This window comes from Syngnathus leptorhynchus, chromosome 19 (assembly GCF_054491065.1).
Source record: "Syngnathus leptorhynchus isolate UIUO chromosome 19, UIUO_Slep, whole genome shotgun sequence".
Taxonomy (NCBI): domain Eukaryota; kingdom Metazoa; phylum Chordata; class Actinopteri; order Syngnathiformes; family Syngnathidae; genus Syngnathus; species Syngnathus leptorhynchus.
The window spans coordinates 3,107,336-3,130,722 of NC_141213.1; the positions used below are offsets into that span (position 1 = coordinate 3,107,336).

General features: G+C 41.6%; 2 protein-coding genes across 3 annotated transcripts in view; one reads left to right on the top strand and one right to left on the bottom strand.

Annotated features, from left to right (window-relative positions):
- Window positions 1-385: 385 nt before the first annotated feature.
- dok6 (docking protein 6) lies at window positions 386-18,089 on the bottom strand. The gene is made up of 8 exons (XM_085938782.1): window positions 18,024-18,089; window positions 6,810-6,917; window positions 5,205-5,319; window positions 3,923-4,042; window positions 2,490-2,679; window positions 2,105-2,243; window positions 1,908-2,013; window positions 386-564 (listed from the first exon to the last, which is right to left on the bottom strand). Exons 1-8 carry the CDS (start codon window positions 18,087-18,089, stop codon window positions 386-388), a joined length of 1,023 nt encoding a protein of 340 aa, XP_085794908.1.
- Window positions 491-23,387, top strand: part of jph1a (junctophilin 1a) — a 67,980-nt gene continuing 45,083 nt past the window's right edge. The window contains exons 1-4 of one of the 2 annotated variants that reach the window (XM_085938774.1): window positions 491-636; window positions 1,061-1,120; window positions 17,894-17,999; window positions 21,546-21,706. The gene's annotated coding sequence lies outside the window, so the exon portion shown is untranslated. The remainder of the gene's footprint in view (window positions 637-1,060; window positions 1,121-17,893; window positions 18,000-21,545; window positions 21,707-23,387) is intronic. The other variant, XM_085938775.1, reaches the window with a different exon arrangement.

A 23,387-nucleotide genomic window follows, 5' to 3' on the forward strand; every position in this document is an offset into this window, starting at 1 on the left:
TTTCACAGCAGAATAACTTTTCATTATTGTGTTGCATTTCTAATTACTATTTGTAATGAGTCTTTTCCTGAAGAAAAATACAATCACAATAATAAACAAATACCTAGCAATCTGTCAATCAAAATTAGGCATAATCCAGTCATCTATTCTGTATCTTAAATACAATGTAATGAGACTGCCATGTCAGCTTTAATAAGGTGTTCGATTGGACATTTCAGTGACGTCACAAGTTCTTCAACATAAAAAGAACACATTTATTTCAACAAGTCTGGTGCCATTGACGCTACTTCTGCTGTCACATTACAAAACAAAGTGGATCAACTCTTGAAATGACGTCATATACTACATAAATAAGGTTGACATTACGTTTTAGTGTCCACTGTTGTCATTGCAGCGGCCTCAAGCTGCAAGTAGCCTCTCGGCCGCTAGAGGGCGACAGCGCTTCTTCCTGGCGCCTTCTCCCTTCTTCAACTTTTCCGTCTTCCGCTTTCCTTTCGGGCTCGTTGGACAGAAAGTTTGAGAAAGTTTGAGCTCGAGGGATGAACGTCATCGACATGCTGCTTGCTGCAAGAAAAAGACGAAGCTTGGAATGATGGAAACATTTCAAGCACGGATTGATGCTGTGTCATCAGACAGGTGACAAATGTTTATAAATGCCTCAGTCTTCCATTGCATTGCATACAATTATATTTTTTAATGAATTACCTTTACATTTTTAAAAAATATATATAAAATAAAAAACTACATTATAGTATAATTAAACTGCACAATCTTGCAGCAAACGCTGATCTATAATGCATTCAGTCATTTTAATTTGACCTTTTTTAACCTCATCCACAAGACCCATTTGACAATTTGCACAATCAAGCAGTTTGCCTAGCAATATATTCAACACCGACGGAGCCAACAGGAAGTAGTGATCTATATTATCTATTTCTCAATAAAACATTGTTGTTGCTGTTCAATGCAAAGCACGTACAGTGCATCCTAATATTGATCGTATATATTTACATACGTTGTGTCCTTAAAGTCGCAATAAATGTTTTCCTTTTCATTGCAGGACATGAGGCCATTTGTATTTCACAGCTTTGCAATTTGGAACAACCTAAAATCATTACAGGTAAGTCTTTATCATTCTCTGAAGCATTTACTCAATCAATCAACAATTCAAACTGTGACCCATAATGCCAAACCTTTTTAAATTCTTTTTTTTTAGTGTAGACTTAACATTTTCTCTTTGCATTTTTTGGGGAAGATAAATATATTTTAAATCTCACGCTTTCCTTTCAATGGTTCAGTGAATATCGATTTAAATACAAAACAAGCAATTTGTTGGTAATCAAAATACTAACTTGATGAATACAAATGATGTGAATATAGAAAATAAATTTTCAAGGTTTTTAGTGAAAATACAAGTGGATCAAACCTTTTTAGTTATTTATTTCCTTCTGTTTCCTGGCCTCTTTAAGTGTTCCCTTTCAATTACACAAAAATAAATGGAAATAAAATCCCCAGATATTTTACTTTTGCTATGATCCATGTCGCCGGTGGCAGGTAAGTCTTATCATGCTCCTTTGAGATCGACTTCCTCGCTGTGAAAAATCTCCCTGCTATCAGTCCCGTGTGATCAAACTAAGTGCTCCATTCCAATGCCAAGCACAAGCCAAGAGAAATCAGAAAAATATGTATAATATATAATATACGTCTTTTTTCCCGCCTATTTACTGCATCTCTAACAATGATGTGTAGTGGCGGGCAGCGCAATTCATTTTCCTACCACTAGATGGCAGAAAGCACATAACATGCATTTCATATGCATTCTTTTACTTATTATTATTATTATTTTTGCATCTACCTTGGCTAGAAACCCATCTTACTACGCCAATGCAAAATTCAAGCGTGCTCACCTTGGTAACTAAAAAGATCTCCCACGCTGTTCTGCCGCGTGATGTGCTGCCAATAGGCGCTGCGGGGCAGGGAAATGGACTTGCTGAGCGTCTCCGAAGAGCGCACCTGCAAAAAAAAAAAAAAAAAAGAGACGGGCCTCAGATGCTTTTTGTCTAACTGGATGAAATATACAATATGCACCACCGTATGGAATTACCTGGGAGCTTTTCTCCATCTCCTCCATCATTCTCTCATGCTGCTGGGCAATGGCCAGAGTAGCTGAATGAACACGCTGGTAGATCATTTCCCCTTCTCGTGTCTGGAACGTGAACAAGCCCTCGCCTGTGTCGCACATCCTGCACCCCCCCGGAACAAAACAAGGCGCGTAGACATAAAAAGAGAGAAAGTAAAGTAAACACACTTTGACGGCGCTCGCTGTTTGGAGCGCACGCTTGACTGCGCGCTGATGTAAGAGCACGCACGCACGCACACGCATGAGTACATTGAGTCGACCTGAGGCCACTGGGAACTTTCTGACACTTTCAAAGTACTTTTTTTTTGGGGGACTATATTTCAAATCCTGGAAAAAAAACGTCACGCACCTTCCGGACTCAAATGTGAACCAAGTAGAGTCTCGACCATATCTGCGGAGCGAACTGAGAGGCCACATAACGAGTTTGAGGCGGGCGTTGTGGATGTCCCACAGGTAGATGTTCTCATGGGTGATCTGCATGGTGCATTCCCCGTAGATGTCCAAGTTCGGGGTAGGCATTAGGTACACATTGAAACGCTCTATGATTCAATTAGAGCAAAAAATGCAATTGTTAAAAAAACGAAAACATACACAGCTTCCCCGCAGCAGCTGAAGAATTCCAATTTTCAATATTTACTCTTTCCAAACACAAAGATATTCTCTTCTTCAAAGATTTACTATCAGATGTAAATAATTCAAGTCACAAGAGCTGCATCAAAATACCTCTGCAGAAACCACAATGGTAAAACAGATCACATTTTCATTCACTCCTGAAAAGAAAACAAACGCGTATTTGTAAATATCAAATCCGGCATTAAAGCTAAAAGCTCTTTTGGGATGAAGCTTTGTTCCACCCGTGCAAAACGTGAGCATGAGAGCTGGAAGGATTAAAACAAAAAAGAAAGAGTGATGGATTATTTGTCAGAGTGACTTGTGTGGCAACCCCAGCTCCAATTTTTCTATGAATTTTGGATTAAGTCGACATCGTGGACCCCAAATATTTGTCTCTTATAGAAAGTACTGCCCCAAAAAAACGTGACTGTCACTATGCTTGCAAATTTTATCCGATTAGGAGAAATATCTCGTTGCAGATTTGGGAGCAAGTTGAGCATGTCCCCGCTCCCTCTTCCACTCCATTTAACCGCCAGAGGCAGCGGGGAAGGGGGTGGGGGTGGGGCTAAATGGGTTCTCACTAATTATACTCAATGACTCCAAAATAAGCCGTGTCTCTGCAGTGGATAGAAAATAGCCATGTCATAGCTCCCTGTCTCTTTAGGCTACTCGGATCTAATGATGGCCTTAGCTTGTTAGGGTTTGTAGAACGGGGGGTGGGGTGGGGGGGCTTATTGCCCTCGCTCACTCCCGGCTGTAACTAAAAAGCAGTCAAAAATGCAACCATGTTGATATTTAGTATCCGCACACTTCTTATGATTGCCTGTTGCCTTTCCTCCCTCTTTCAAACTACATCGAAGAGTAAGCTCCATTTCCTGCAAGCGGAATATGTGAGGGGAGGGGGGGGGGGGGCAGCACATTTATTTCGCACAGCTTCGGGAGCGTAATGTCATCCATCTCTGTGACAAGCCTCATTACGAGAGAGGCCAGTGATGCACAGCACTTCGCATCAGGGCCTGGAACGGAGCCCTGACCGCCGTCCGCCGCCTGTGACCGGACCTATGCATCCACGAGCGCTCATGTTTCCCGTAGTATAACTTTGGAAGTTGAACTAACAGGGCAGGTATTGACAGTGGCGGCAGTTCTCTTTTTAGCTAATTAGGCACTCACCGTTCTGCTCCCGCTGCACCCCCGCCGCTAGCAAGTCCGGTTCGCCCAGGCTGATGTCGTTGAGACGACTGCCCAGGCACTCGGCGCTCAGCAGCTTGCACCATTCCTCTGCATCCAACTCTGCGTTTGCCCACGAAAAATAATGAATCATCACTGGACCGATCAATAAGTTATTTCCCAAATTCGATTTGATACAAAATCATCTAAAAAAAAAAAAATCGGTGAGCGTTTTGGTCGGCAACATTAATTTTCCTTCCTGATGAGTCAGAACAGATCATGTTCTCCTCGGGGAAGAAAAGCAGGAGTTGTTTCTCTTTGCTAGTTCCTTAACTCCAAATCCTTGTGGGATTCTGGGATGTCGTCGGTGGCACACGAAAGCGCAACGGCATCGTGTTTCCGTGTCTCTTCATTTGTGCGTAACAGCGGCGGTATCTTCCGTTTCATTCATCCCGGGGTGAGCCGATGGTCTGTTGGCGCCTGAAGCGCTTCGTTCACAGACATCAGAGAGCGAAACTACATTTACACACAGGAGGCTGCTACTTAATGCCTCCCCTGATTCATACTCTCTCTTACCCAGATACCGTGGCCTGTAAATGCCTCGTGCACTTTTAAGGCCCGAGTGGAAATGGAGCTAAACAAACAGAAGCGGTGCGAGAAAAGTACGTTTGGTGTGGCCAAACTCATAACTCCGATTTGAAAATTGTGAAAAATCAAAACACTTTCAAATGTTTTGCAAGTGTTTGTTGACACTGGCGGAGCTAGGGGGGGGGTACAGGGGCAGTGTCCTCCTCATCTGGAATATGCTTACACAGCACCACTAGGTGCTTAGGCAGATAATTCACTTTTGGGTTTTATCCTATTGTTCGGGAAATTATTTCCCACATTTCCATCATAGAGGACATATCCTAACCCCCCCCATGAGCCCTTTAAGCAAACAAATGTCAGTGTTTGCTAAACGTGGAACACCAAGTCAGAAAATCAATGCTACCTCGTCTGGCTTCTTTGCCTCCAAAATATATCCGCTTAAATATATCCCACCAGGGAATTCCAGGCCCCATGGAGAAACGCTAGCCGCCAGCTAGCTAGCGAGCTAACTGTCTTCTGGGGCCCCCTCTCAGCTGGCGTCCATGTTGTGGCAATTCTCGCTTGAGAATTTAAATAATCACAGGGTAAAATACATTTTGAGGTTTTTGGACATAAATCCTAGAAATGAACTGTGTTTACATTTTTAAAATGACAATTGTTTCAGTATTCTTGTAACAAAACAAAAAAATCCCCTAACCTGATTCGCAGGCAAACGTCTTGGAAGTGTCATCACAGAAGATAATGGCCACAGCGTGTCTCTTGGTCTCTCTGGGCATCCTGCTAATGTTCTTGATATTATGGAGCTCAGTGATCTAAAGAGGACAAAATTGGCAGCGGCACATTAACTCGGTTGAACGCCGTCGACGGCGGCGGTGACGCTTAATTGAACTTCTTGTGCCGCTCTGTTGAAAGTGGAATTGTGGTTTCGAGGCTTTTTGCACATAAACAAAGTCTCTCTTTCCAATCCAAGACAAGCTCGTTGCATAGCCATGAAAGATCGTAAAGAGTAATAAAATAAAGCCCAATCCCTTAAATCAGAAATCAATGCAGAATGGCAAAATTCTATTACCGTGTTTTCCGGACTATAAGGCGCACCGGACTATAAGGCGCACCTTCAATGAATGGCCCATTTTAAAACTTTGTCCTTATCTAAGGCACACCGAACTATAAGGCGACTGTCGGCTTTTGTGAAAATTTTGGGTTTTTAGGTGCGCCTTATAGTCCGGAAAATACGGTAAATGGAATATCAGGCTATTTTGTTGGACATGACAGCCTATTACATGAGTGTAGTCCATAGTGTGTTAACTTCAGGCCTTTTGCCAAGAAGAGTGGGAATGAATTAGGCGGTCTCCAATGTAAAAAGCGGCGAGATTAAAAGCCTGGACTCCAGACAAGATATGCAGACCACACATTCCTCCTGATCCCATAAAATCTGAAAAGATACGCTACGATTGTAATTTGTCGGAGATTACGAGGGAATAATAAAAACTGTGAAAAGATGCAATTTGAGTGTTTTTATCTCTCTACGAGATGGTATCAAAATATTTTATGTGCGTGTAGATACAATGTCGTGTCCTCAGATAAGCAAGCACAAAGTCGTGTCAACTGAGGGAATTTCCGAGCTCTGAATTGAATTCCGCCATGCATGCACTCTTGTGTTGTGTGTCGCCGTATATGAAAGGAAAATATTTGGTTGCCTTCCCAGCCTCGGGCAAAAAAAAAAAAACGGATGAGTCCCATTTCACATCCCAGTTGACTTTAAAAAAATATATATATTGACTTTAATCTCATATTAGCACCAATATGTTTTGCTTCCGCCGCTTCGATTACAACACAGAATTGCCAGAAAGGCAAAAAAAAACCTCTCAAATATCCTTTTGGCTAAATATATTCCGTTTTTTTTTTTTTTTGTGTGTAGTGACTCAGGCTCTTTTGTGTTGTTGAGCCTATTCTCTCCCAAATCACTGCGGCGTCCAATGAAGCCCTCAGACGAGACCTTTCTCGATCTTTGCGGCGACGCATTACCAAGTGCACTGGTGCATGCGTGTGCCCATCGCTCACTTCGGCATGGTTTGTATGAGAAGCCCCGTGGAGCGGCGGCGGGTTTGTGTGGAAGCCCATGTGACAATATGATGCAGTAGACGGAGAACGTGCATCGTCATCGCTACTAAATCATGCTTTGTGGGGACCAGAGACACCAGCAGTCATTTCCAGATATCTTACTGATTCCTATAAATCAAATTTAACTCAGGATTAGTTTGATATAAATATAGCAAACCCGTTTTTTTTTTTTTTTTTTTACCTTGTGGAAACTCCTAAAATAGGCGGCCTTCTCATCTGGATACTTCTCCAAGCGTCTTGGTCCTTTACTGGACGCCTTTTTCAATACCAGCCAACATCTTCGGAAGATCTGCCAACAGAGAAAGGTTGGAGTTAACTTCTTGAAATCAAGCCAAATGCTTTTTATCATATGGATACTTGGGTGAAATTGTGTATGTGGATTCATAGGGGAAAGGTTATTTGGCTCAAGTGGTCGAATACAAGGAATGGAACTTGAAGTATATTACAAAAAAAAAAAAAAAAAGTGTTACTTCAGTTTCCTTTGTTTCTAGCCATTTTTGACAAACTTGTATTTTTCGATTTTTAATTATGTATTCATGAATAAAATTGGACACAAGATGGATTCATTCATTTGAAAAGAATACGACTCATTGAGTTAACTCACTCTAATTTTACTTTTAATGAGGAATTCATGAATGGATCGAATGTGTTTCTTCAGATCTTCTTAACTGGAGAGTTATTGAAGTTCTGCTTCATTTCATATCACAGTGGTCTAAGTATCGCGCAAAGCACATTACGCACGAGTCACAGTAGCCCTGAAGATTATCGTACAGCGTATCGATTACCGGATCAGTCTGCCTTATCCACTCGCTGAAGATGAGACAAATACCAAGCGCAGGGTTTCTTGGGCTTCAAGGTCGAACGTACAGCTAAGCACGAGCAGAAATACATTTCTCTCCATCTTCCGCTTGATTTTTTTTAACTCATTCGCTACCATTGACAGCTATAGACGTCAAAATTGCATTATTTTATTTTTTTTAACCGGGCTGGCAGATAGAGATCCAACAATGCAGTAGAGTGAGCGATGGAAAATAGAGTCCATGGTCGTTTTCAACGTTGAAGAACATGATCCTTGTATATCCTGCTGAAGACAGCCGCTATCACTCTACCAGATGTACGATTGCCTCGGGTCTTGCGGTTGAGTTGGGGAAAGCGTCGACGCACAATTAATTTGTTTACTCTGCCGCAGTACTTCATAAAAGGCCTGCCGAGTTCAACTCGGCACTTTAATAGTAATTGACTGGAGTGGATCCCTGGGTCCTTATCGGACTGTCTTGATGGGCCTCCATTCCAGTTAAGTGTTGCCCAAGCCCATTATCAACAGCGCACAACAGAAAAACACTCTGTAATGCACTCAGTCCCTGCGTAGCCTATAAAACTCTTTCAATCGGCGAGGAAACAAACAAAAAAAACAAAAAATCTCCAATTTTCATCCCTGACTCCTAAAAAAAAAAAAAAAAAAAAAAAAAAAACTTTTTAGAGGAACCCGAGAAGAATATCGACACTGACAAAGCACGTGTGTGCTTTTTTAAACGCAATCCCACGCCGTCTCCAGGGAGCTGGAGTCAGAGGAGCCCAGCGTGCCTCGCAAAGTAATTCGCCCTAGGAGCGCCGAGATTAAGTAATTATGCCGGCACAAAAGGAAGCTCAATAAAATAGCTTGTGCATAATAGGAACCGGGGGGGTATGAATGGAGAGGCTTGAATTTTCTCTGTTCTACAGTTGTCAATGCTTTGTCAAGGCAGAGCTACTCTCGCACGCCAATTCAGACACTCTTACACTGATTGTAATGACAGAGATGTGAATGAGGCTCTGCCACTTTGATGTGACTCATTTAATGCCAGAACATTGTTGGGCACACAAAAAAACAATTCAAACACACTAAAAAAAACAAAGTCATGATAAGAACAGCAATGCTTCAAATAAAACGCTCCTCAGCTCCAAACTCGTGAAAAGTCGGCTTTATAAACAAGGGCAAAAATTGAGATGGTAATTTTAGTGAACGGCAAAAATCAGGAGGGTCATCGTCGCTGGGTCAAAACCATCAACAATAATGAGCAGATTTACATTCTGAGCGATGGGATGTACCCACACAACAGTGGAATACAAATTGAGTCATTAAAATTTAACACTTCATTATCACAATCTTGGAATGATTTATTAAAGAAATGTTTTTTCAACATTCCACTTGAATGACTTTCATTGTATGGAAAAAGCCAGACAAAAAAAAAACATTTTTATTTTTTTGGGCGGGGATGTAAATATAAAAAAAATATTTTTTTTATTCATATCAGGGAGAAAAATATAATTCCACGTCAGGTGACATTTGAATCAAACAAAGTTGGCGTTTCGAAAGATTGGCTACATTATGATGAAAAAGTGTGTGTTGTATAAATAGTAAGAGAGTCATTTTGCAGGCGGACGATTTTTCACTGTTGGGAAAAACAACAACATCAGCACGCTGAGCTTGCCAGCGTGTAAAATGGGCATCAGTGAAAGTAGCCAGCTGCACAGAACCTTTCAAGGGCAATCTTTTCACTTTTAGGCCAGCTCCATCTTCAAGGAAACGCTTTGAAAAAAAAGTACGACGACTTTACAAAAAAACAGGTCGCCCATTGTGCTTCAGTTCTTTCATCAATCAATTTGGCGGGATCCATACTATTCTTAACGATTCTTTAACGATTTTTGCTTGGAACAACGTTGCCTATCGCCGATGGTAATTGCAACGATAGATCATGGAAATCTTAATTTAGCCCCCCCCCCCATAGACTAAATCGTATTATCGGACTCCAGCACATGGAAGAGGGCGTGTCTTGTCAAATTTAAAAGCCATTTGGTGCCTTTAATTATCTTTTAAGTAGTCTCAAAAGCCCAAAGTCTCATTCACTTGTGCAATTATTGAGAAACCGTCTCGACCCCCCCCCCCCCCCCCTCTCAATAATTTATGGTCGGTATTCATCCCAAACAGACAAATCACTCATCATTTGGACCATGTGAGGAGCTGTCGAAAGAGATGAAAATGATTTCCAATGACAGCCCTCTTCAAGTGAATGACTAATCACGCCGGAGAATAAAAATAGCGCTCTATCGGACTCTCCGGTGTACGAGTGAATATTGAAACGCAAATGGGCCTGCCGCCTCTTCTTTGGATCGTTCAAAGAAAATCGGACCAATGTGGGAAGGGCTTTTACCCTCCTGATGATTATCTTGCAAAGTATCATTTTAAGATGATTGCTACCGCACTCAGTGAAAATACCTTACACAAGAGCACTTTAATCATAGTTTGTAACTCTTAAGCGTGATGGGGACCGACTCATTAGCATGTTGACTACGGAGATTATTTTTTTTTTTTTTATCGTTTCGATAGAATCGGAAAATAGGAAATAAGTGAAGGGTTTGTGTCCCTCGATATAATGAACGCTGCGTGTCAAATGTTTGGACATCCCGTAATTTTGTAATTCGCCCTCGACTACAGCTGTTGGCAGCATGGCGAGCCAGCCGTGCTCCAGTTAATCATAGATTAGTTTATCTGGGCCATTCCAAATCCTCGTGTGTGTGTGTGCGTGTGTGTGGTTTTTTTAATGCGGTGCTACCTCAGCAGCAAGTAATCATTGCCCCCCCCCCTCCTCCCATTTCTTCCTGAAGACACATACGACCCCCCCCCCTGTCTTTCTCTCTAAAATGCAAGAGCCAAAATATAATTTCAAAAATCCTTATTTCATTTGTTAAGGCCTTGGTGTGACTACGGGTCACACCTCAAAGGCAAACGAAGGTTCCCTGTCATAATATGGCGACGGAATAATGAAGGAAAAAGATCCAGTATGACTGACAGGGCAGACTTCTTTTTTTTTTTTTTTTTTTTTTTATCAACCATGAGACAGGTCATCAATTCAGCATTAAAAAAAAAAAATCTGTCTAAAAAGAGGACATGAAAGAAATATGACCAAGAGGAAATAAAGATTGCTTGAAAGATAATTGCCACCGGTGAATCTCCAAATCGTTGTCCTACGTTAATGTGACCCAGAGAGCCACAATGAGGATATTATTGAAAAATGGGCCAAGTTCAAATGAAGCGGAATTATTCATTCAAAAGAAAACGGTGCACAAGTGCAGAGTGCAGCTTTTTAGTGTCGGAATTCCAATTGACCGTATCTCCATATGTGAATTCATAATGGATGAATGAATAGCCGGAGCATTTCTGACAACGCTGAATCTTATCGTGGTACATTTGAAAAAAAAAAAAAATATATATATATCCTCAAATGACAACTCCTTTACTAAAATACATGTATAACAAATACAAGTTGAGTTCTAGATATTCTCGTGAACAAAATATCATTTATTGGATTATTATGTTGGTGTTGACACAAGTTATTCATTATTGATTACAGCCCAGCTACCATCGACATTTTTTTTTTTTTTTTGCTTACATCTACAAGAGGCCACTGTGTGCTCGCACGCATGTATAAAACATTATTACAGAGGAATAATTTCCCTTTAAGTCATCGCCATGACAACCAGCTGCTCTTTAGCCATCCCTCATCCAAACCTTTTTATGTATTACTGCTTTCGCTGCAATCCTCCCCGCACACAAACAAGCAAACACACAGCAATTTCCATTTAATCCACGCACGAGTCTGACAATAACACGCACACAAAGACGGATTTGAGAGAGCAACAATTCGGTTATTTTCTTAAAAGGGACTGGGATGAGTTGTCCGACGAAACGTTTAACTGAAGGCAATGCATAAAAGATGAAAGCGTCGCTAAAAAAGCGCAAAACATCTTTCTACGTTTGAAAGTGGCAAAGGCTTATTCATCTGATTTGTATTTCAAGCAACAAGTCAGCAAATCCAGTGCAGCCATCACAAAATCACATCGTAGCCTTTCTTGCTAACCGTGAGTTGGCGTGTAGCGTGATTAGCATTAGCTGACCACTTCATTATCATATAATTCAAGTTTTGGCACTCCACAAAATATGTAGCAGGACATGATGAATGTTTTCCAGGATGCTTTTTGCAGTTGTTCTTTGAATTTAATCAGACGTGGATTAACTTTAAAGAGCTACTAATGTTTGGGCTGCTCCGCTGATATACAAAACTAGCTTAACTTGACTCTGTGCGCAAATCCAAGATGCCGCCGATGAAGTCCCAAGGTGTGACGTGTCACAAAAAAAGCGTCAAATGGAATTTGTCATGTTGTTTTTGGCTCTCGTCCTCAGAGGGCCTTTTGCAGGCCGCCATTCCGTTTTATTTCCTCTATGTCCGAGCAACCACCGCAGCTGCCAGGGGTGAAAAGTTGGCCGTAATAAATAGCCATCGTTTTTTTCCGCAGGAATTATTAATGGTTTATGGATTGGTGATTCATTGATTCATCGCAAAGGGGTGCAATGTTAGCTTGTAGTTCAAACGCTTGGCCATTAGCAACGCAAAGCAAATCAATGCGTTCATTTCTTACGAAAGTCCAAACGAGCTTCATTTTTACCGAGTGGTTCGATACTGAACATTTTGCAGCGCAATCTCTTTCTCTACGAATAAAAAAAGTCAATCTCTGAGAGATGATCAGAAAGCTTCAGATTAGCATAAACTCCCAATTTACAAATAAGCATATTATGACCTTTTCACATCGCCCCACCAACTTTTTCCACTGACCTTCTGTTTTCAATTGTTTACGACTCTCACGAGCCATTTTTTTTTTCTTCCCCTCCTTCATGACCTTTGAATGATCCGCTGGCAGCGCCACAGCTGACGCCACTATTGTGCGCTCCATTTCCCCTGGCAAGACCTTGTTCAAAATTCCGTCCCCGAACCCTTTGCAGAAATATCAAAAAAGCCGTCGCCTCGGCTGACGCTACACTCGAGGTCATTTCTGCTCATTACGCCGCCGCCGTAGGAACAAACCGAGAAGGCGGTCAGCTGCAAAGTTAACACCCGAAGCCCGAGCAGACGGAGAAACTGTCACCTCCTTACTATTAAAAGATCTCCCATGAGAAAGAAACTCTGAGGAAGGGAGGCTGCTGCGAATTAATCTCCAAACAAAACAAAGCTCCCACGTGGACAGGTGACTTTCACCGACACAAACCGGAGCTCCGGCTTTTTCCAGCACGGCCTAATATAAAAATAAACCCCCTTTGGATAAATGTATCTGACACAACAAGAATTTCATGTAAAGCAGCTCAGCTTTTCTATTTACAGTATTTGCTTGCGACTTGTTTCGTGGATTGAAGGTTGGGAGACAGAAGCTATATTTGGCTACGCATGAATATGCTTGGCAAGCAGGTTGATGAAAGGTAACAGCAGGAGTGGATCTCAATATACAGTCCAAAGGTGATTTTAAAAATAAGGTGAGGGCGGGTATTTCGGTTCTTAGACACCGTCAACAAATGTCACGCGGTTCTTTCGATGATGGACAGGAGGAAAAAGAAAGCAAACGTGCACTGACACACAAACGTGAGCTAAACCGACGAGACGAGTAAATCTCCAGGGACTGCCGTGTTGATTAATGAGTGGCGGATGGCCAGCAAAGGAGGAAGTGTTAATGGAAGCGTGTTAGATTCCTCTCAGCCCCCTCCGGTCCTTTTATAGTTTAGCTACTCGATGCTCGAAAGAGAACGTTGAAAATATGTAAAAGTCGTAATCACTCAGCTTATATGATTCATCATTCATTAAACTCCGGAGTGACTGTTACTGAGCCAAGATCTATTAAGAAGACGTAGAGGGAGGAAATGTAATCAAAAAGAAATGCACTCTCTTTTCGGATGACATGCTCATCAAGTGTGTTCAAAGATGAAATGCTCCTTGGATATTTTATGGCAAACCATTTGAAGCATCCATCTTTAATCAGCATATGGAGTCCCCCAGGGCTCCGTTCTAGGTCCGCTGTTATTTCATTTCTTCCACTAAATTTGTCCAAACCTACTTTCAAATGAACACTTTAGGGCTCGGGGATATGATTTGATTTGTCAACCTACGCCCTGCCAACATCGTGAAAACAATGCCAGACACACAATGGCTGTAATATCATTTAATATCACCATTTTTTTTCCCCTCACTTCAATCTGCAGTCAAGAAATACCTAGATGGGGTAAGTTTTAAAATACAGTTTTCCGTGTGAAAGATTAGTTTTGAGGCGTCCCGATGGCATTTCTCCAATAGGATTAACGCACATAGCACTTCACAGAGGAGCTCATTGAAAAACATTGCAACAAAACTGTTATGGATGGCGGTGACGAGTTGGTGTGATGCGCAAACCTGGGAGATAGAGGAGACGGCACAAGCATCCCTGAAAGCTAAATCCAGTCTAGTTATTTGCAGAACATGACATATGCTGGCAAACAAACACCATTTGTTCCAATCAAGCGAGGTTTTCAATTACAAAAGCAACACGGCAGCTGGATAGATGTTATTCTCCACGAAGAATAACGAAAAATTCCGTTTCTGCCGTGTCCCACAATAGACGCATTATCCTCTATTTCTTTGCCCTTTGTATTTGGCCTGCCAACAAAGGGGGGAGCAATACACGCACGGTGGTGACAATATGCACTGTCCATGTCCAGGCTACAGTTGGTTGAGCACAAATGGCCACTTGTTAGGGCCAAAACAGCTGAGTGCAACAAAAGAGTGATAAAAGAGCTGATAGCTACTAATACAGAGAGCGCCATCGTAATGAAGCAACAGGGGGGGGACGCTCAGGAAAAATAAAAAGCACTTCAAAAATAATAGCGATGTGAGTCATAAAAAATAATAATGGGCTTTTGAGGAATTTCTGCAAGTGACAAGGTATATTATAAAATATACAGTGGCCCAAAAGGGACAGATTTTGTCATATTTGCTATTATTAATGATGAGCTGTTGTGAATTTGCATTACTTAGTATCGATTAAATTTTAATTTTCAAACCTTATTTTGTTTTTCCTTTGGTTGTCTTTGTGAAATATGAAAACTGGCATCTGGGCTAATCATCTGTAATGTTGAAACGTGATTTAAAAAAAAAAACAAATTGCAAGGAGATATTCAACAGATGACCTTTTTACAATCCAGCCCGATGAAGCTAAACCTAGCAAACGAGTACCTAGACTGCAAGTCAAACGACTCAAAGGTCATCGGCGCGTTTGCAACGCTGATAGCATCACTTGTTTGCGAGTTCTGCTCGGTCATTGCCAAATTAAATGTCTAAAGGGGGGGTGGGGGGGTCCCATTTACTTGTTTTTGTATCTGATGGCCAAGATATGTAGCAAAGGAAAAAGTACACACTACAGAGCCAGGCGATTAAGATTAATTGAGAATCTATACACTGTCCTCTAGCAGTAGGTTGTTTTCTTGTTTGCTGGATGCATGCGTGTGCCAATTCTTCACTGTTGAGCCGTGCCAAATTGGCTCTGTGTGTGTGTGGGTGGGTGGGTGTGCAGTGTATCGGGGGTTAGGGGGGGGGGGGGGGGAGACCGTTGGGGTTATGGAAGGTGCAGTGTGGGGGTGATGAATAGGATGCTTTTGTGCTGTCTGTAAAGCAGTGAAGGACAGAAAGGTGAGGAGGGAGATAAAGGGGAAGAAAAGAGCAGGACAGATAAAATAGCAGAGATGAGAGGCTATGAAAAGTGAGGTGGACGGCGGGTGAGACGACGGGTGGGGGAGGGAGGGAGGGAGGGAGGGGGAGGAAGAAGCAGCATGTGTGAGACCGACGGTGCGTCGGAGAACACTGCACTATTGTCTCCTCCGTTCGCTAAGAGACAAAGAAAGTCGGCTAATGTCGCCAATCGAGTCGGTGAAAAGAAATGGCGGGTGAAAATCGCCGCTGACCTCGTGACCTCCACCTTCACTCGTGAGGCAATCAATAAGCTCAGCCAAAACTGCCGCTGTGGCAAATTCCTTGCCCGCGCTAATTGGTAGCGTAAAACTCAAACTTTGACTTGAGCAAAGTCATAGAACTCAAGTGGAATTCATTCTCATCCCTTTATTCAAAACTGGACATTAATTGATTATTTTTGATCATTTTAGTCTGTCCAAATGCTCAAGTTTTTTCTATTCCTGACAATTTAATAAAAAAAAAATCATGCAACAAAACAGCTGCCCGGATAAATAAAAGAATAAATACAAGGTGGGGGAAAAACGACCCGATCATCAGGAGAGAATTCCCAAGTTGATGGAAAAAGTAGCAAAAAGTCGAGCGTAGCGATCTCAGCAGCAGCGGTGGGGACTGATTAAGAATCAAGTGCATTTTTATGCGCATGCTAATTAAACATTTATCAAGATTAATTAAGCCATCATGGCAACGGTGATGGAGACGTCGGCATGCCTGACACATTTTCATTCCACGTGGCCGTGCACGACTTTGCTCTGCGAATAGCTGACGTGAATGCAATGTCGTAACTTTGAAAAGCGATATGCTAATGATCCCACGTTATATTTTTTTATTCACCGTCGTGACACCTCATGGGTTGTTTCTGATGAGACAATAAATAAATCAATCAAATTTGAACACATTTTGATTGGCACAGCATTACATTCGAGAGCAAGGTGGGAGGATAAGAAGGTCAACTGCCTTGAAATGTGATATTTAAGAGACCTTTAAAATGAAAACACCCGGGACCTTTCTGGGATTTTATTCTCATTTGCTCCAAACGTAGCTCGGAATATTTACAATTATTTCCCCAAAAAGCTAAATCAAAATTTTCTGCAATGTTTCAATCATAAATTTATATATATGTAAATAATATACAAATATATGAATCGTTTTCAGCCCACATGTGCATATTTGAATTTCAAACAGTCAGAAAATAATCGATTCATCGAAAACTATCAGAATTAATTGATTCATCGAATAAGTATCTGATTAGTAAATTAATCGATTTGAACTATTTTAGAGCCTTTTTTTTTTAAGCTTAAAATTGTCCAAACCCTCTGTTAACCTCAACAAACTAATTTTGCAGGATCTCCGTGTAAAATATCTCTCCTAAGCATTCCCATGTAAATATGCTAGGGGGTCCTCCGAGGGCATCTCAACAAAGCTTCATCTCCATCGTGCTACACGCTAAGCAGCCAAGAGAGTGGGAAGCGTGGTGGCGTCCTCGCCTGCTCCCTCCGAATGCATTCAGCTCTTCGCCCGTGCACAAAAAAAAAAAATCAATCCCCCTAAAACTTTATACGCACCAATTTGCATGTTAACAGCCAACGCCGTCTGCTCCTAAACAGCTTTGCGTTCACTCCATGCAGAGAAAAGGTTCAAACTATCCCCGTGGCATCAAAGCCTAAGAAAAAGGGATGAAGCTGTGTGCTTCCATCATCACACCTCAACAGAGGGAAGGTGCGCCTCTTTTGTTATCATAATGAGCAAAAAGCAGATGGCTCCACGCAAGGCCCACAATATGGCCGCTTTAATCCAATAGCTTGTCATTCATTTTCATTGACGTAATCAAACCATTGGAGTCCATCATATCTACTTTGCGGGATGGAGCTTTATGGTGACAATGAAGACGGGTGGGTAATTACGACCTTAGACCTCGCTAATGAGACCTGTAGCCCGTGGTGCAAAATGGAACATGAGCAGACTTGAAATGTTACGCTTATTAGCAAGCGCGGGAGGTCGTCTGGCCATGCGGGGAAATACTGTAGATGCCTTCACAAAGACAATATTGAGTGACTAATAAACAAGATGGAGATTTTGTCATATTTTATACTGTAGTGTTAATTTTCCCATTCACATCTAGAAGCAATTTATTTCATATGGATCATTAAAAAATAAATAAATGGAGGGAGCTGGAGTTTTTGTGCAAAACGACAGATTTGAACCTCATACATGAGAACGTTGAGACGGACGTATTAAACACGAGTCCACTATGTTGCCATTCAAACACATTCAGACTTCTGCACTTGATTTTAATTGACTTGTACGAGCTGAATATTTAAAAGTTCCACGTCAAAATGCAACAGCGATAATATCAAATTTTACCGCTGAAAATTGAATCAGGCTGGCCATTTATATCTACAAACAAATAAAACCTCAGAGGAAGAGAAAAAAAAAAAAGAATCCGAAAAACATCAACATGCTCTTAATTGTCGGCGACATCATTTTTTAATGCAGTGTGGCCCGTCGAGGACTCCAACTGAAATGGCCCCTGACGGGAAAAACTGATGTATACTTTATAAGATCTTCTCAAATATCCTCATGCCTGACACATGCAATCAGAAAACTTCCTGAATTGTAAAATTTCCACATTCTACAGTTAATCATCAACATTGACATGAGGGACATTTGCTCCAATCTCCTCTAGAAGAGCTCACAGCAGGAAGTCTTCCAGAGGAGCAATTAAAGCCCAATTTCCAATCCAGATGCCCCTGATTCACATCTTCATCCTCCTCCTCCTCCTCCTCCTCCTGGTCAGCAAGTGCAACAGTACTCACCCCCAGTTTCTTACTCCGTATCCTCACGTATCCCTGTTTGACTATGTCGTTGAAGTTGGAAGCCATGGTGGAGGGCTTCCCAGCTCATGCGAGTAGGAAGGGGTGGGGGGGAAAAAAAAGAAAGAAAGAAACCTTTGTCTTTTTGTCGCTTGTCTGCGTGATGCCAAACGTCTCACTCGAGGTTCTGTCCGCCAAACATCCGGCAGGAGGAGAAACGAGCAGCGTGCAACCTGCTCTCGTGTCAGCGCTTTCACGCTGCCCGGCTTCAGCGGTGCTGTCCATTCGGGGAGGGGAGGGAGGAGAGGAGAGAGAGAGATGGGGAGAGGTTGAGAAGGAGGGAGGGAGGCAGGGAGATACCATTTGTCAGCTGATTCATTCGTGCAGGGGCGCCCGTGCAAATACTGGACCGCACCATCTGGGACACAGAAGTTTAATGATGTCATTAATTTATTTTTATTCTAATATCTAATCATTCTAATGTTTACAAAAATACATTAGATATTATTATGTATTACTAGATTGTATGTTGTATATATTGTATATTATATATTGTATTGCATTTATATATATATATATATATATATATATATATATATATATATATATATATATATATATATATATATATATATATACATTTTTATTCTCCAGTCAAATCCATAATGAAAGGAAATATGCAAATGTACAAAAGAGCTTTGAGTTGCAGCTAATTTGTAACACGCCGCTTTGTGCCGTTCTTGCCTGTACGCATCTGAATATCATTTCCATATTTTTCGCCAGACAGGTTGCTAATAGGCAAATGCAATTTTCTACTGCCCGTGTGTGTGTGTGCACACAAGCACCGTTTTTCGTTTCATTATTAGGTTGCCTTGAACTGATGTTGTTTGATTTGCCCAATAATAAAAGCAGATAGTCTAGCGCCCTATTAAATGATCACATAAATTGTGCACCAAGCAAGACGGGTAAAGCGCTCGCTCGCCCAGTCCGCGCGGCTTCTACAGACACAATGTTGCGGACAAGCAATCAAAAAGCACTTAAAATAAATACGCCCAAGACAAATTTCATGTCAGTAGAGTGAGAGCCTCAGTTTGTTGAATTATGCTCTGGGAATTTTCTTGGCATTAGACAGCAGATGGGCTGAGCGACTGTGTATTGATATGACAGGCTGCCATTACTTATATAGATTAAAACCCAAAAGAAGATAAATGGCTCATAGAATGGAGTGAGATAAGAAGCCGCCAGCTAGGATCAAACATCCTTTATTTACACGCTCACATATTGCAAAAAAAGAAAAGCTCGCCACAGTTTCGCTTTTATGAAAGAGCGTCGGCACGCTTTCATTTATTGACGATTTGAGGGGTGGAGGCCCACTTTTCGTTTTCCTCACACTATTCCGTCAAGTATCCCCAAGGTGGAATTGGGCGTCTTTGTATCGTTTTCACAAGGGCGGAGTAATCTGCCAGACGCTAAACAGCTCGTCGCCGATAGTCGACAAATCTCTCTGGAAGTGTCCTCAAACTTCAGATTTGTCAAGGCTGTTTTGACTCGGTAATCCTCTTTGTGCCACGTAGCCGTCTTCCGCTGAGCACCTCCATCGTCTTCTCTCTCTCTCTCATAAAAAAAAAAACGTCAACGGTGTTGCTTTTCCAAAATGGCCGCCAAAATATGACCTCTATTATAATTCAAACACACCTCTTGTTCTATGGACGTAATTTTGGTCAGGTGAAGAAGCGGCAGACATGGACCGCCCCGGCATATGGCCCTGACATACATGAATGGTTGCCAACAAGGTCGCTCGGATGTGTGAGACTCCCTCAAAAGAAGGGAGACCTTCATCAAGGTTATGCACGGTGCAGGCTAATGTGCATCATCTTACAAAAACAACTCTAAGAAGAGTGTAAACTGCAACATCATGGAACCCTTGTCCCCCTTTTTTTTTTTTTTTTTTGCAAGTCGTGCAATTAACTGCTGTGATTCGACGTCGTTTTTACGCTCCGTAATCTAAAACTAATTAAATATATATCGAAAGTGAGAAGAAACTCAAGATAGGCAGAATGATGAGCTCTCTATTTGGCAAATATTCAAGCACAAGCCGCTAAATAATGAACAAAACAAGATAAGCGGGGGTGACTGAGTGGGAGAGGGCATCTTGATGCCGGGTCAGCATGTTTTTTTTTATTTTTTATTTTTATTTTGGCAGCAGGGGCAAAAGAGACATGGCTAGAGTGATGGTAATGTTGAATTATTTTTTTTTTTTTATAGCAACCACCACCGGCTAGATATGCTAATAGGCACATTGGGAATTAGCTTTGATTAGATGTCAGCCTAGAGGGGTAAAAGGAAAAAAAAATAGCTGGATATGCCCATTTTGTAGAAAAGCGGGTCCTTGGTCACGCATGCTCGAAGGACGTCGGCTGGTCACACCATGTGGAACAGCTAAGGTCGATTGAACTCTCCTAGGATCCACTTGTGACATGTTTGTGATTTACTTCATACAGAAAATAATTTAAAAAAAAAAGGTTGGAAGGCCTCTCTGTCCTTCAAGTTGAGGAGGACACTGCAGTGGAACCTTCCCAAAAAAAAAGTATCATTATCAATGAGAGGATCCACTTCCTGGTGGTCTTTTGTGTCCTAAATTGAGGTCTGCTCAATGTCACAGTGGCTGTGAACTCTGGGCCGTTTCTCTTGAGACTTATTCTGCTGCTTTTGCATTTCTCACCAAAAGAGCAGAGCTCATCACACTCCTCTCCCCATTTGGATGGAGCGTGAATAGCTTCCTTGCTCCCCAGAGAGAGTCACCGGGTGTTTTTTTTTTTTTTTTTTAAACCACCATTTTGCGCTTTCCCTTAATGTTAAAGATCATTTGCTGCCAAAGGAGAGTTCGATTGCGCTTGAGCCTATTCTCACCTTTGAGGGGAGGAAAAAAACAAACAAAAAAAACAGGAGAAGCCGAGCATGACTAACACGTGTGCCCTGTAGAGGGCAACATTGTCTTCAGTGATAGATGGAGTCTGTTTAATAACTTTATAAAGCTCCAGTGTGGTCATGTGACCAGGATCCTCTTGAAAACAAAGTGGCCTTTTAACCAACGTGCTTCTTTGACTGCACACATTATTATTAATAATATGATGACACTAATTGCATCATCTAGCTCATCAATGCATTATTTATTTATTCATTTTAATTGTATATTTATTTATTTATTTTAATTATTATTATTATTTATTTTTTTGTATTTATTGTATTTTTATTTATTTAATGCATTATTAGTCCAGTCTTGCCTTTATCCTCAAAGCGTATCTATGGGAAGTAGCTTCCAAGGCAACCAAAAACTTTAAGGCGGCCCTCTAAGTGGTCATGAAACTAACTTGTAATTGGTTCTGAACAGCACTTGGTGGTGCTTTGCTGCCGTTTTGGAGGCCCTCCTGAGATTTAGCCCTCATAATGCCGTTGGCTTTTGATTTCATCTGACAAGTTTAATATAAAACAGGTGATACTTTTCTCTCGTATGCACTCTTCTAGGGATTGGCAGAAGCGCACCAGTCCGGGAGCTCACCGTCCAGGTTTGGGACAAAGCGACTCTTTTACCTCCTGGGCTGGCCTCACAACGGCTCGTGTGTGTGAGCGTGGAAAAAAAAAAAAAAAAGAGTGGAACTCAAACCTCCTCTGTAAATACATAAAAGGTCAGTGATGACGTCAGCAAGCACCCGCTGTGATTTTTTATTTGATTTTTTTTTTTTTACAGTATATTGCCAGCACTTAATTTGTCTTTATATTTTGAGCTATGTGCCTGAATTGTATCACAGAAAGGTGTTGAAACCCAAATTTCTGGGAAAAATGAGCCGCAAATGTCAAACATCATTGTGTGTGACATCCTGCAAAACCTCAGCAAAATTTACAAGACTTAAGCTTAGTCAGCATCTCAGTACTAGCGGACCTCAACGGGTCTGCAAACTAACCAAAAAATTAAAAATAAATCAAACTCCAAATAAGTCTAAAGAAAATGAGAAAAATGTGAAAAATTGCCACCAAAAAAAAATCATAAAAGTCCCTTATCTGGCACCTGAACAATCCAATCATATTTCAGGGGGGATTGGCAGTGCCCCGTGGCCACCCTTCTAGCTCTGCCAGTGGTGTTATTTTCTGCTATGACTTCAGACAGGACAATGCAAATAATTAATCTCAGCAAAACCTATACATAAAATGCCACATGACAGTGCTCTCGTATATCCAAACTGATGTGTGGTGGTTATCTCGCTGTCCCGCATTCTTTATCTGTCTGACTGGAAAGGAGGGGGTGAGCCAGCCCATTGTCAAAACACGGCCTGATGTTTATCAACAACATGCATCTTCAAACCGTTCCTTTTTCTGTCATGCAGAGCATCTCGTACGCCACTCCAATTCTCGTTTGACATTTATTTTCCTTCCCTCTACAAGTAAGAGTTCATGTGAACGCACCCCAGATGGTCCGGACCTCTTTGAACCCGGGGCCCCTTTCCTTCTGTTATCTCCGGCTCGGCGCTGCCGCATTCCCGAACCGTAGTTGTTATTTTATCGTCAGCACAATCACAGCTGACCCACATCTGGAAAGATACACAGGAAGGACCCGGCTCATTTGCACAGCTGACTCGGAGAAAATCACCCAGCCCGCTTTGTAATATTGATCCAAACCATTTATAACGTTTACAGTACATATGGAGCATGAATTAGTTATGGAGTGTCATTTAACGGCCGAGTTGGGGGGATGCATCCAGACACTGCCAAAAAAACGAGTACGTTATGTTGAGTGTGCAAAAGGTCGATGTGCACCAACTTCAATCTGCGGCACCACTGGAATTGCTGCACAATGTGACATTTAAAATGTGACATTTAAGCAGCCATAATAATGGATTTAAATTCACCTGCAAAGAATTCCGGTTATATTCCCAAATGTTGTATATAGCTTATTTAGTAAATGTCCAAAACGTCATTGGAAGCCCGTGACGGATTGCATTTCAAGGAATTGATCTTAAATTTCAACAGACTCGATTTGTAATTGACAATTTTGGGTGGGTGTTGTCGTATTGAGCAAATATGGCTAATATGAATCAAATGGTTAAAATTTGTCTGAGGTTTGCTGCAATAAGTTCATAATTATGACTCAGGGAAAATGCACCCCCCCCCCCTCCTCCTTTTTAAAAGTACCCACTTCATCTTTGGGTAAACACATTCACAGTGTGGCTATGTGCATGTCATATTTCTGGATCATGAGGTGCAAAATGGGGGGCGGGGGGGAGAAAAAAAATTCCCTCCCTGTCAAAGTTTATGTTTTGTTCACATGCCAAAGTAAAGGTTTGACAAGAATGAAAACAGTCATTACCACTG